The sequence below is a fragment of the Camelus ferus genome, chromosome 5, assembly GCF_009834535.1.
Source record: "Camelus ferus isolate YT-003-E chromosome 5, BCGSAC_Cfer_1.0, whole genome shotgun sequence".
NCBI classification, from domain to species: Eukaryota; Metazoa; Chordata; class Mammalia; order Artiodactyla; family Camelidae; genus Camelus; species Camelus ferus.
In genome coordinates, this window is record NC_045700.1 from 38196794 (window position 1) to 38212469 (window position 15676).

Sequence of the window (15676 nt, forward strand, 5' to 3'; positions counted from 1 at the left end):
AAAGTCACCAGGAGAGTAATGAAGGACATTGCAGAAATAAATTATCACCTATCTGTGAGAGTGCTTTCTTGTTCTGCAATTAGCCAGAGGATTCAACAATTTGCCTAATTCAACAGATATTTATCAACCATGCTCTGCAAAAGGAATCTACGGTTCAGTAGAGAAAAAGGACAAATTCACCAATAACCATTGTACAGGGCAGATTTTGAACACAGAGATCTTCCTTGACTTACAGTGGGGTTATATCCCGATAAATCCATTGCTAGTTGAAAATATCTTAAGTTGAAAGTCAGTGTAATACACCTAACCTGCGAAATATCATAGCTTAACCCAAGTTTACCTTAAACCTTCTCAGAACAATTACATTAGCCTACAATCAGGGAAAATCATCTAACACAAACCCTGTTTTATAGTAAAGTGTTGAGCATCTCATGTTATTTACTGAATACTGCCCTAGAAGTGGAGAACAGGCTGGTTGTAAGTTTACGGGTTGTTTCCCTTGTGATCGCGAGGCTGACTGGGTGCTGCAGCTCCCTGCTGGCACCTAGCATTATGAGAGAATATTTTACTGTACATTGCTAGTGGGGAAAAGCTCAAAATTCAAAATCTGAAGTATGGTTTCTACTGAATGTGTATTGCTTTCACACCATTGTAAAGTCAAAAAATTGTAAGCTGAAACATTGTAAGCGGGGGACTGTCTGCATAAGGAAAAAAAAGTGCCTTAGGATTTCATAAAAGAAAGAAAACATACTTTTGAAGAAGTCAAGAAAGAGTTTCATGTTGAATATCACTGAACATTAACTTTGACAAAAATGTAATTTAATAGATGAAAAAGTGGTTTGTTATGGCTGTACGTGTATGTGTGTGTGTATGATTATTGGGAGGTAAATTCTGATTAAGGGAATGATATAAGCAAAAATACAGAAATGATTCACATGGAAGAGAGGGCAGCTTAGTTCACTTGAAATGCAGTGCAGGTTAAAACTAGTCGATGAGCTCCCCTTGGGAGAGAATTCAGAGAGAAGAGAAGAGGGTCAAGAAAAGAACTTGGATTAAGAAGGCAAAAGAAGGAAGAGAATCACATGGAAGATGCTCAAATGCTATTTCATGAACTCATTCATTCTTTCAACAGATACCGGTTGAACACCTGCTACGTAGCAAGCATTGAAGCCTCAGGTAACTAAATATTGCCCATGGGGCTTATGATCTAGGAGCAGACATCATTGATTAAATAAGATGCAAATAATATAGAAGTACAACTGGAATAAATGCTGCAAAAGAAAGGAGCTGAGGGGGTAAGGCCAGGTTAGGGTAGCTAAGGGAACGATGACATGAAATAAGACTGAAGAGGTAGGCACAGAACCACCCTATGAAGAATTTAGGGAATGGGAATTCCTTAGAGGGCTTTAAATGTGTGTATAACATAGTATAACTGCATTTGAAAAAAAAAATCACCAGTAGTCCAGTGTGAAGAATAGATGGGCAAGTTGGGAAGGTGAGTTAGAATATTGTTTTCGTATCATGGTAGCTTGAGTCAAGAGTTGTGGCTATGAAGGTGGAGAAAAGTGAACCAAAAGTGACCTAGTTTGAAAAGTAAATGGATGTGCTGGAGGTAGCAATAATAAGATTTGTTGCCAGTGTTGCTGGAGAGGTTGAGAGAAAGTTGGCTCCTAAACAGATATCTAGTTTGTGCAATTGGTTGAATGGTGGTGCCATTTAAAAATATGTCCACTGATGGAGAGACAGGTTTCCAGGGGGACATCATGAATTTAATTTAGAAAATGTTGAGTGTGAGCTGCCTGTGTGATTTCAAGTAGATGGTTTAACAGGCATTTGGATATATGGGATTGATGCTCAGATGGTCTGGAATGAAGATGTAGATATGCACCTTTCCTACATGAAAATACAATTAAATTATGGGTGTAAATGAGATTGCTCAGGGAGAGTATGACATAGAATAAGAAGAGAAGAAAGCCTAGAACCGGGTCTTGAGAAACATCCTTGAGAGCTGACCATCAGAAACCATATCATTAGAGACTGAAAAAGGCAAAGGGTTTGGCTTTCTAAAATCTGAATAAAGTTTACCCTTGAAATCAGAAGTATGTGACCACTTAAGTAAGGAGAACTAATAACCATATGCTTTTAAACTTAAAAAAAAAATGTGTTACCTTTCTCTCCTTCACTATCAAATGACAATTTCCTTCTTCGTAGTTTACTGTTGTCTCCTTCAGAATCATTCATGGACTGTGATCGTAGTAAGAGATCGGCCTTTATTAATGGAATGTGAAGATAAAATGGAAGATTATTCAATTTGAGCATAATGTATTATCAGCAAACTCTACTATTTCATATCATTTCAACCACTTTGAGACAATTATTTGATTACAGGCAAATAGCTACAATACTTTGCTTAATGGTTGTCTCTAAATTATAAAATAGACTGATAGGATAATTCTAGTGGTTTTACCATCTGATGGGGAAATCATAGTTGTAGAAGTTATTTATCAGAAATGTTTGGGGATGATGTCAACATTTAGAGACAACATATTCCTTTCTGTGGAAAGTATTTTATGTAACTTGGTAAAGTCAAAATAAGAATAACACTATTTAAGAAAAACTTTGCAGAATCTGTATTACTGCAGAGAAAAAAGTATAAACTAATTATAATTAGCTATGATGTTTAAATTACATGGTAATGGTTGCAAGGTTAAATTTCACAACAATAAATAGAAGGTTGAATTCAATACACACTATGCTCTGAACCCTTTATTATTTTTGTTCCTCGTTCCTCCCTCCTCTCTCTTTTGTAAACAAAACTAAAAGTTTCCAAATAAATAAAAAAAGGAAGCTCCTCTTTTATATAGCTGCTGCCTAAACTTTTTATGTAACATTTACCTTTTATCTGAGATAGATGTTAGTTGTTCTTCAAAGCAAAATCAGAATGAGGTTGGTGACATTAAACTGGGATTTAATAAAGTACCGAATTAAAATCATTATAAAAAAAAATGCTCTTGGTAACTTGAACTTCTTACCACCTCAGTATTTTTCAACTTTCCAGTGTTTTGAAAACAAGTAATTATCTGAGCTGATGCTTCAGGTTATCAGATGATACTCTGGTGACCTAAACATCTTCAAGTTTGTCACAGTACCTGGTAATGACTGTTAACTCCAGGTGGGATTAAATCTTTTAACACTTTTACCAAGCTATCGACTTGAAGGTCTTTTTCCCAGAGACTGTTAGCATGCAAATACACTGGCAAATGTCAAAACATTGATTTCTGACAAAAAGAGTATTCAGAGTTGGAGTTGAGGTTACAGGCTTTTGGGAGGAAGGGAATGGAGGAATGACCTAGTAATAAATTGTGAACTGCAACATCAGTTCTGTATTCTTAGAATACTGGTACACCATAAGGACTCATTTTCATGGTGGACAAGAGTGAGGAATTTGAGGGCTGCACTCTCAAAATTCATCCTGGGTTAAATCACATGCAAAATCATTTGAAATATTATTTCTATTAGAGTATATGTTATTCATTCTTCATCACTAACTTTGACTCAGTTATAAACCTGATTAATTTATACTTCTGTGATTTAGAAATTGTGTTAAATATGGACCTAAACTTCAAGAGTTCAATTCTTTAATAATTACTGAAAAGATATTGGTAACCAATATATGGTGTAAATAATAGCTGAGAGAATATATTAACCTCTGTATGAGATAAACTCTTTTAGGAGATTTTCCATAGCCTAGAATCACCCGTTTATTACAAATAACTGGCATGCTTAATATAAACCAGGGCTATTTTAAAATCAAGTATATCACCTAAGATTTCCTAAAAAGGTCAGATTTTATTGAACTACTTAAATTTATTCAATATACTTGAAAGTAATTAGACTGAATTCCCTCCCTATAATTTGGAAATTCCAATAATAAGTCAGCTTTTCCTTTCAAATATTCAGAATTGGTTAAGATTGTTTACACTGTTTCACTTGATCTTTCAGGAGCATCTGGGCAGTCCAAGAATAAAATAAAATGTCACAGTACAAAAACAGCAGGTAACATATACCTTTGCACTCTCATGCCTTAGGTTGAAAGTCAGCTCTAAGTTTGTGAGAAAGTGATCAGAAAACTCAGGGTACATATCCAAAACCTCTAGCAAATCTTCTCTCTGGATCTTATGCAAGTCACAGTATGTGAGGGCTCTTACATCTGCATTAGACTTTCCAGGCTTGGCATAAAGATGAACCATTTCTCCAAATATATCATTTTTTCCTAAAAAAGAAAAAGAAAAGGGGAAAAAAGGAGATAAAAGGAATCTGAACTTGATGTTTTCCTTCTAGAAGTAGAGGGGGACTACTGACCAATCCCTGAACCCAAAATTTCAAGTGTAAGACCCTACAGCCAACAGACACTTGGGAAGCAAAATTCCAGTACCTCGTACCTACTGTCCCAGTCGTGTTTGTTCGCTGACAGGAATTTTGCCTCTTAGAGCCCTGGTCTTGGTATAACCCCTTTTATATCTTTGTTTTGATTATTTGGCCAAGCATCTAGAATACAGCAAAAATGGCTTTAGTCTGCTATGCCACACACCACTAGAAACGGGTCTTGCCAGTGGTAGGTAAGTAGGTCTAATTTTGTCAACTCAGGCATATGGGGAAGGCTGTGGTGAGTCAGATTCACAAACTTTCTGTCTCAGGATGGTCTCTGGAGGTGGTGCCCAGCATGAAGTTATGGTGGAACACTTTAACACTTAGAAGACTAGGGGTACAATGTAAACACACCTCTTTCTTTTAGTAACCACTTTTGGACTTGCCCTTAATGAATGTATTCCATTACTTAATAAATCTAGCTATATTTTCCCAGCATATACAGTCATGCTTTTTGACTGTATGACCTTTATTCTAAAAGTGTGTCCTTCTTGCTTTCTCATCAAACCTGGGGTTATTTCAGTGTTTGGCTTCTGATGAGCCCTTCCCATCACCTCTGCCTGGCCACATGCCATCTCTTTTCCAGGCTCATTCAGTGATGAGGGTGATAATGACGGCAGCAACAATCATTGAGGACTAAGTAGGTGTCAGGCGCTGTGTCAGATGCTTAGGTGTATTATCTCACTTGATCCTCAAAATAACTGTATGGAAAAAAATTACTAATTATTATCCAAATTTGATGAATATAGAAAGAGGATTAAAAAGCGTTAAAGGATTAGGTCAAGGTCACCTTCTTAGTTGGGTGAAGTAAAGGGAGGGAGAGAGTAGCCATGACTAAATCCCATGCATCTGACTCCAGTCAAAATCTTTATACACACTTGACGTATTTAATCTCCTCCCAATATTTTCCCTGAATGTCATGGCACTTAGATTTTTCTGAATGTCAAGTTACTTAAAAATAGTACCTATGGAATAAATGCATAATAACTACTGATAGATTATTGATTATATGATTTTTAAAAGTAGCCAATGGCAGTGTAAAATAGTACCTTCTTACTATACCCTAAACCTTCTTTTCAGATTTAGAAAATGCTCCCTGGATCTATTACTTTAGTTTTTGGCTGACAAGTTCATATATACCTGACTACGGAAACTATCAAAGACTTTAAACAGTAAAGTTCTAAGTTAAAAAAAAACTGTAATGTTCTTATTTTAAATGTGAATGTAACGGGGAGAAATCAGATGCCATATCTTTATAAGAAAAACTGATGTTAGAGAGACTACATTAACTCTAGTTTAAATAAATTCTTAGCTTTTCAAAAATAGAATGAAAAAATCAATTTCTGAAAATGTTAAGCGCAGATGTACATGGAGAGGGGGACAGAAAAGAAGAATCTCTTGAAATGTTTTCTAGTTTTGATACTTCAGTGTAGATACTATCACAGATCAGATCAGCTCTGAACTAAATTCGGCCTGAGCTTTCTGTTTTAATTAGCTCTCATGACTGTAAACGAGCAAAGAGTAAGCCAGTCAGCGAGCAGAGCTTATCTATACTCTAAAATGACTATTTTATAAAGCAGGAAGGCTTGTCACCTTGTAGAAGTTAGGGCTGGCTGATCTGAAGATCAGGAATGCACTGAAGGATGCTCCCTCCCTGGCAATATACCAGAGCAAACTGTCACGGCCAAATCTAGTGAAAACTCCAATTTATTGTGCAGCTGCTGAGTGATTTACACTAGGCTTTTATTCTTCGCCTACTTGTTGGACTGCAAGCCAAATTTGTGCATCTTGTCAATTTTGGAAAATTTTCAAAAGCTGGCATCATAATAAAATTACCAATATAGGTAGGAATCTCCCCAACATCTTCGTCCATGGATTGGGACCTGTGCTCTGCTAGACTCTGGTTCAACAGAGTGAAGAAATCAGACAGCCTCCTTGTCCTTTGCATGTTAACATCAAGAGTCGAGTGAAAGGAAATCATTGAGTTACATGTTATTTAAACAGAACTAGATTTAACCCACAGGAAAAGAACAAGAAGTTCACACGTTCACAAATGTGAGGGGTGGGTGTTCCCATGGGGAGACTGGGCTTAAACCTACGGGCTGAGGGTAGGAGAGGAGAACTGACCTCATTTCTCTCTGTTCCTGTGCTCTTCTCTATTGTTCTAATAGCCCCCAAGAAATCCTACAAATTCACACTGACTACACTTATTTTTGAAGAGGCAGATTGGATAGATGGACTTTCTTTTGTAACTAAATCAGTTTAATTTACTACTAATTTTAATTTCATCACCTTTAATCCTTAGGTGTTAAGTTCATAGCTCTACGTCACCTAAGTAAGGACGCATATTATTCTGTTTGAAGGGATACAGCAGGTAAAGTGCATGGCAAATAGATGAAATTCATCAAAATATATACCCAGTTCATGACAGGGCTTTGGCACATGCTAGCAACCTTGCTTACTATGTATACATTTTATTTAAGATGTTCAGGGTTCAAACATGAATCCAAGATCCTCTACCATGAAAAGGAAAATGCTGACTATTTTCATATATTTGGCCTTAAATGTTTAAGTAACTGACAAGAATGGAAGCATTTATAAATCAGAGAAAAAGTGAGACAGTCAAGAAAACATTTTCTGCAAAGTGAATTTGATTTAATAAATTAATAATAATAAAGCTTTAAAATTACTCATCGGTCTTCAGTAGTACTCATAAAAAAATAGGAAAGTCCTCTTTCCTATCATTCTAAACTACGCGTTGCATAAGCTCATACGTGAATTTGTGACCATCCAATTCAAAAACACTCACCCAGAATAGCTACCACAATGTCATCTTTGAGGATTTCAATGGAGCCTCTGGATAAGAAATAAAGTGCAGTGAGGACATCCCCACAGTGAACCAGGGTGTCTCCTGGAGGTGCATGAGTGGTCTTGAACTTCATTGCCAAAGCTCTAAGGCAACCTTTACTTGCCCCCCGAAAGGCTTTGCAGTTTTGCAGCAAAGTCTGGTTGAGATGCAGGCAGATGTCAGCTTGTAAACATTCTGGGAAACCCTTTAGGACCTGAAGAGAAAAATAAAGAGTTTCATACTACCAGTGCACAGGGTACCTCAACCTAAAGTAAAGTCTATTTTTTGTTCACAGAACCACAAGTGTAGTAATTGTCACACAGGAGTTCTTACAATGCTTCTACCTAGCCTACCTTAATGAATACTACGTTTGCTAAACATGTCAGAATTTCAACTCAAATACTTGTTCGCTGAATCATTAACTGCAGGCATTCAGACTCAACACAAATGCTGTCTCATTAAAATGTAATGCCTACAACGTTTCACACTGCTTCTCGTTCCCTGCATCATGTTATGTAGCATCATACTGGGCACAGATATAATGCAATGTGACAATAGGTAAGACATCACTAATGAAAGGTGGTACAACTAGAAAGACAGCCTTCTGAAGGAATCTCAAGTCAGTTTGGATTGCTACCACTCAGTTATAATTCATAAAGATAATGATCTGCAAATAGTCATGGTATTTGTAAATGTCATATACCAGAGAGTGGCTCTTAGCTAACAATACCTGGAATATTTGTGTTTCATATGAACATTATTACTAAATATTTTGATAAGCACTGAAAATAGAGAAAGGGAAGAAGAACAGTAAATATACTTCAAAAGTCTAGTTCAGTTTAAAGAAATGGAAATTGGGCCAGAATTTACAACGCATACATAAAGCTTCTAACAGCTCCACTGTTTTGATAACCTATTCAGCGACCAATTTAAAACTTGTAGACAAGATTAAACAATAGCTTGTGGCAAGTGCTACTCATTCTAAGCTGAATAAAATTTTACGTTATTTTATAAAATTTCCAGTATACAATGGATCAAAGATACTCAACACTTGCTTCTCTGCATGTGTCTTAGCTATTTTGGGTGGCACATATAGATTTTAATTCTTATGTTGTTTTTCCTCTGTCAGTAGAAATAGATTAATTTCAATGTGCTTTGGAGTAGAGGGAAGAGGCATTATATAGAGCCTGATAGTGTAATTTTAGGATTTCCTGTCTTTCTGGGTCAACCTTGTTATTGCTGCCCACTATCGCTAAAAGTAACAACAAATTATTTGTGTAGATAATTCAAATGCGTGTGGCCCATAGAGGAACTTCAAATTAGATCACATTTGAGTTAATTTACAATTTTTACTATTTTAAATATTAAGGCAGCTACAGGATCCTGTGTCTGCACACCAACTGTGTGATGCAATTGTTTAGACTGACTGTTTTATGATACAAGAGGCTCAGTGAGAGACTTGGAACAGAAGGGCCACTGTTTCTAATCTTGTTTCCTTCATTGCATAGTCACCACAGGAACGAGTCAAGGATGTTTTAGGAGAAAAGCCACAGAATATGAGTCCTGGTCATGAATTTGCCACAGGTTGATGCTTGCACAAGTCACTTCATCCATCTGTGTTTCTTTACCAGAGAATAAGAGCCTTTTCAATATTGGAATTTGTCCTAAGTTACCATTAAATAGTGTGCCAATTGGAAGACACTGTTCACCCAGCTTTGCACAGCTGTAGAAACTCAGGCATTTATCCTGAAGTTTCTGTACTGTCTGGCTCAGACCCAACAGAAATGAGCTCTCCTCTGTCTGATTTCCTGGGCACTGACATGAAACTTCTCCTCATACCTGTAACCTTCACGCTTCATCTACATGCCTGGACTCCTGTCAGATTTCCTACAAGGACTGGTCACCTTTCCAAAATGATAACTTGCTGAGTCTTTGCCCATTTCTGCCTTGGGAGCTGGAGACTCTTTTCCCACTTTTTGTTGGGATCATAAATAACCCTGTTCCTCCCATGGAAGCCACCCTCTAGGTTGCTGATCCTTCTACCTGTCTAAACTATCACACTGGATTCTTCGGCCGATGATGCCAGACTAGTTAAGCTATGTTTGGACACTGTTTTCTAAAATGGGGCCACTTTATTTGGAGGTGCTGTAATAGGAATACACTCCAGTTCACTGACTTCTTAGCATATGATTTACTTTTCCTCCCTGAAGCCCACTATTACAGTCTCAGCATAACTCTCAGATGTCCCCACACAGATAAAAACGTAAAGCACATTACACCAAGTAACAAATTAGATATGCCTAGTTTTCTCTTAGGATTTGGCTGTAATATGGTACAAAAAGGCATTTTATATTTCACATAAGTGGGTGAGCTATTGCTACCATTATAGTAGTTGGAATGAAAATACTGAGCTTACAGCTGCTATTTATGTCATTTTCCTGAAGTTTCTCAGTTATACTTTCCAAGTATAGCCTGATTATAGAAGCCTAAATCGTGCACGTGGATGTATGTGTGTGCGTGCGTGTGTGTGTGCATGCTTTGAGATGGAAAATGCAGATGAGCTAGAGGTAGGGTTGTTTACTTCTCTGGGTGTGATACAAGCTATGGAATCAGACAGGCATGAGCTCAAGTCCTAGTGCTATCCTATCCCTTACTAGCTGTGTCTTTGGTCAAGTCGCATTAAATTTGATTATATCAGTCAATTAAATTTCTTGAAATTCAGTTTCCTCTATTGTAAAGCTAGTATCTACCGCAGAGAGTTGTGCCCACAATTAAATGTAATAATGAATGTAAATCATTCTGTGCATTGTAGATGTTCAACAGAAGGTTGATTTCTGACTTTTTCTGTGGGTTTTTTTTTTTTTTTGTAAGACATGTTTATTGTTCCTAAAGAATGGATATGCTCTCTTTAGCTAGAAATTGAGAGGTACAGTGCCCAAGGTTCTTCTCTTCAGTCTCTGGTGAATAGAAAATTCACCACTAAATTCTGTGTTCCATTGACTTAAGAGAGTTTTCCTTTCATCGCTCTAACTTCTATTTCCTGTTTCTGACTTGTGTTAAATATTTTGGCTTACTTGCACTTAGGTTTTCACTGTGAGTTGTCTTAAATCCTTTTTTTTGAAAGTAGTCCGTTACTAAATCAATTTACAAATGTGTTCTTGGAATTCCAATACTCTTGGAATCATCCACAAAACCTTAAGAGCACTTGAGGAAGTTTTTCAACATCATTCTCTTCTCAAGTGTCCTTGTCAAGTGTTGTCAGATCCTAACATTCATCCTATTAGAAGTGACAGTCCCTGGAAAGAATGACCTCTAGTAGGAGGTATCACAGAGTTCCACGCAGAGACCTTCGTTTGCGTGGGGGGAAGATACATAGATACTGGCATGAAGGACTCATCTAGATTAAAGAATTCTCCTGGGGCGTTAGCCCTTAAGTGACTCTTAATTTTCTTAAGTCACCTACATATAGATCTCTCAGGTAAAATTCAATAGAAGTTAAGATTCAGTAATTGGATCTTTTCCTAGTCCCGAGGTTTTGATGTCCTAAATAATTGAAATTTAGGTTATGCCTAAGTAAAGGGATTTTAATAGGGGAGTTAAAAGAGATGGAGCTGTACTGGAAGAGAGACAGAAGAACATTGAAAAGAGGGGGAAGAAAGGATAGATTTAGGTGCATTTTTACTCAAGGCACTTTTTCCATTGGTCCCAGCCATGTTGCCTTCCTCATTTCTGATTGATTGTCCTTTTTTCTCTGAGGTTTGGTTCCTCTGCTAAATTACCTGAACTTCTTCATTTAACACTCAGATACTGGCATTTTATCAGGCCTAGCAGATCCGGCTACATAAAGTACCTATGTCAAGTACACAAGTACAAACCAGGACACAAGCAGGTTTAGTGATTATTACAGTCATGTCTGCTGCACGCTACACAACCTTAGTGTCTGTCAAGCTCTGGAGCAGCTGTGACGGTACACAGCACCTCCCACTGTGCATTTGGAGCCATTGTTTTATCGGATTAGCCTGATTTCAAAGATGGAGCATCATCCAAAATCAGTTTCATGGCCTGCAGCTTGGAAAAGCAGCGCTCATTCTTTTAGGAAATATTTATTAAGTATTTACTATATACCAGGCACTATGCTAGGCATAGGAGCATAACAACGAATAAAACATATTCTGAAAAATATATTTGGCTCTCAACCCTCTAAATATTTGCCCAGATTTTAAACAACATTATAGGGTTATCAGAATTTCCCACACTTTGTTTTTCATGCCAAATTTGGACATTTATAATGTGCATTAAAAGGACTATGGTGGTTCAAAGGAACCCTCAAGGTACCAGTTAATTTACATGAGTAAAACGCTCTAATTTTACTTTTCTAATATAGATTCACTTGGGGGTAGATTTTTTTAAACTTCCTGAAGTTCCAGAAAATTTTTTCAAGGCTGGTAAAAATTCCATGTCTTAATTATGATATAAAGCCACTTGAATATTTTATAAATGTAAGATTAACTTCTCTTAACTTGAATTTAGTTAGATAAAACTCTTTGGAACTCTCAAATTATGTAAGACAAATGAGGTATTTGTTCTTTTAAGTGAATATGAAATCCTTTCTGTGACTGTTAAGAGAAATCAATCCCACAGCTTAGTACTAGAGAATCCAGAGTTTAGGGGCATTTAAACAAGAACTACCCAACAATCACAAAACAAGATAGAAGTATTAAATCAAAGTAAAACTGAAGAAATTACACAGAGCAAAAAATGGAAGTAACTATTTCACAGTAAGCATCTATCAAACATGATCAGACATGAATTCAGAAATATTCAGCTTTATGTTAGATTTCCCACAGATGTGTAAGTGCAGATGCACACCTGGTGGCATAAATATTACAATATCAACATGGGCAATTAGATAGTGCGTGAATTCAAATTTTCTCTACACTGAGCACTGAATACAAACTTTTGAAATGAATGGATGCTGAAACTAATGTAAGTTTGCAACTTCTGATTTGATATGTATGCTCATCGAAATGACATTAGTCTCATTAATCTTTTAGTAAGTAAATCTTTAAATTTAAACATATATTTATGTTAATTAAACAAGTAAACTATCTTTTATTATTGTGGCTTAAATGAGAAAGTTTAGTCCAGGTCTGTGATAGATTACAATGAAAGAAATGAGTCCTGGACTTTAGTCAGTGGACTCTGAGTAGCAGATATGCTAATTAATGAGGATTTTTCTTTATTTTAATGTGACACTAATTGTATCACCCTTCCAGGTGGGGTCAGCTTTATATTGAATTTTACTCTGGGAATAGTTCTTTTATAAACAAAGTTCAGTATAACTTCATCTTTGCATAATAACTATATATCCTGTGGATAATTTACAGGTGACTTACAGTCTTAAACCCATGAATCTCTTCTCCAACCAGCAGTTTAAGGCTTCCCTTTGCTCCTATGAGATGGTGTCCATGCCCCCGGCCCCACCTCCATGAGGTTTAAGAAAGGCGAAGGCCATAGGGGAGAAATGTTTTTCCTTATTTAACTTTTACTTGGATGCTGATAAATAAGGATTTCCAAATGAAATGAAATATCCACAATATGTTGACAATAAAACCTATTATTTCTTCCTTGAATTTAAGATACAAGATTCAGTGTTTGCTGTTTCTTAGCCTGAATTGCAAAACACTCTCCTTTGGTGGCACATTTTCTAGGGTCTGTTGAAGGAGCATCAGCAATTGAGCTTTTACCAAGAATCTCCCCAGACTCTTTCCACAGTGTTTTGAATCCTTGTATTTGCTAATGAAAGAATCAAAATATATCCTCTAATAGATTACCCCTTCCAGATAGTGTTGGAAAGTTGACCTATGTTGCAATGAATGGTTTTTGTTTTGTTTTGTTTCACTTAGCACAGCTGCAGAGAGGAACGTTCCTAAAGGCAGGCTGGAAAGGACACACTGGGAAAGACTGTGTGTGTGTGTGGCAAATGGTTCCTCTGAACAGCAAATTAGTCATATCAGCTACTTTGGTAACTGTGATAACTGACATTAGGAAATTTTCTTTGGGTCATTAAATATGCTTAAATCTTGACAAATTAGAATTAATCAAAACACAAATTAAGACTCCCTGTGAAACACTAAACCTTGAGCATGATTATCAAATAGATTATGCAAGCAATATATCACATCTTAAATCTCTGCCCTAGAGTACAGCCTTAATGTTTTATAGCATTTTCTGATTCTAATAGAATTATTGTTTGCCATGTGGGCATTTGGGGTTTGATAAATTTTTAGCAGTTACGAGATACTGAACCTTGCTTTTTGTTATTTCTAGAAGCTAATGTTCTTCCTTAAATAGATTCTGTGATTTTGAGGTCATCTGAGGTCATATTATTTCCATGGCTATGGTTTATCATTAAGGGATAGGAAGCACATATTTTTCATATTTCCTTGGTGAGTATATATTTAATACTTCATGTTTAATCACTGATCAAGATAGGTGGATTCTTTTAGTGGTTTCATACATACAAATATACAAAGCCCTTGTCTGAAGCTCAAATTGCTTTTTCATTTACTTCCTTATTGTACCTTCATGTGGCTGATGAGAACAAGGAAATTGTCTTATTGCATAAGGCCATCATATCTAGTCAGACTGTTGGCAAAGCAGGGTATTGTAGAATCTATGACTAAGGGCTTTTATAAGCCTTGGGAAAATTAACTAATTTTCTGCATGCAACATTTCAACATATATCATATGGCTACATCATTTAGGAAGAAAACCCCACATAAGCAGAGCAAAAACTTACTGCACATAGATATGGAAAACAACGTCATCAATCCTGAACCTGTTTCAGTACAAGTAAAGTTCCTTGAAAAATGAAACAGAGTCTTGCCTCCTGCATCTTCCCCTTTGTTCTCTTGCAGTTCCCACCCCCAGTTCACAACACAAATATGAGATGTGCCTTTGCTTCCAGAAGGACACTCACACTAACCTGACCCCAATTAAGTCAGGGCCAAGGGTGAGTTGGACGGTGGGTGATGATGTGTAGGCAGTGGGGATTTATTACTTTTACATACATGGCCTTGCTCCACAGACTCTGGAGTCCTTCTGCTACATCAGCAAAAGCCTGACTTAAAAGGGTGCATTAGGATTTCTGAAATAAGGCCTCAGGGGGAATCTTTGGAACTCAGTAGGGTTTCTAAAGGTTAACAGGAGGGATCTGTATCCCTAGAAGCAATTTGAGGACCTTCTCTCAACCTCCCAATTACCTCTGAGAGGGAGTTAAGGAAGGGATGAACAGAGTATAACTACAGTGGGGTCTACTGGCTGTTTTGCAAAAACGTCTTTTCGAATGGGTTGATTGTAGAGGAACAGAGCTTGCTTACAATGTAAGGAAAAGGGAGGTACAGCCGGACCGGTGATGAAAAGAATGATTTAAGTTCCACTTTGCACTTGATATACCATTTTGAAGCTGAATCTAGTTTTATATTTCAGAAACATTTCTCATGTATAATATTTTAGAATCATATCTTTTGCTTGATTTATCACCTTCATATAAGGAATACATAGTGGTGATTCCCCCATTTTTCATACATGAAAGCTGAAGTATAAATGCATTAAGGGATTTTATTTGTGGAAAAACTAAGACTCCAAACTTAGTCCAGGATTCCTTCAACTACTGTGACTTGCCATAGCTGTTCATCAGATCAGATTTCTAAAGTTGCTATTAGTATGGGTGAAATGCAAAATGTTTCCCACTCATTTTATTTACTGGTTTTTATCAATAAGTAACAAAGGATAGAAATGTAGCATAGACGCCATTGTCATTTTATACCAGTTAGGATATTTGTTCCTCAGAAAGATAAAGGCTAGCCAACAATTCAGTTGTTTCTTTCTAGAGAACGGCTGTATCAGAAATTATATAACTTTCTGCAAAATAGTAGAAGTTCTCAAAATAGTAGAAGTTTTCTTCCTATCCACCTATTAGATTCCCTTTCTGTAAAACATATTGATTCTTGTCACCCAGCACTCTGAATGTTCCACATTGTTGTGTTTCTGCACAGTTTGTTTTTACCAATTGAATTACAAACCTGCTGTGTATGTTCCGAAACCTATTTATGAAATTTCAAGATTATGTAAAAATTAATAATAGAATGGAAAGAAAAGGGTTGGCAACAAGCTTACAATCCATTCCCTGTCTTTCCTGAGGAATACTTGGGAAGAAAAGTGCCCATATAATGACAAACATTAGTGACCTGCCTCTAGTAAGCACACTAAGAATGTGGAGCAGTTCCTATCTATGGAGTGTTTTTAGCAGGATGTGTCTAAGTATAAATTGCTTATGGCAAATAAACTTTCATCAATAGATTTATAGGACATGACTTAATGTAAGATATGTGACTT

At 36.6% G+C, this 15676-nt stretch overlaps 1 protein-coding gene across 3 annotated transcripts in view; it reads right to left on the bottom strand.

Moving 5' to 3' along the window:
- Positions 1-15676, bottom strand: part of KCNH7 (potassium voltage-gated channel subfamily H member 7) — a 390226-nt gene that overhangs the window by 19704 nt on the left and 354846 nt on the right. For all 3 annotated transcript variants that reach the window (XM_032479579.1, XM_032479578.1, XM_032479577.1), the window contains 3 exons: positions 7238-7490; positions 4068-4273; positions 2169-2268 (listed from right to left, as the gene is read on the bottom strand). In XM_032479579.1, coding sequence (XP_032335470.1) covers positions 2169-2268; positions 4068-4273; positions 7238-7490 — 559 coding nt within the window. The remainder of the gene's footprint in view (positions 1-2168; positions 2269-4067; positions 4274-7237; positions 7491-15676) is intronic.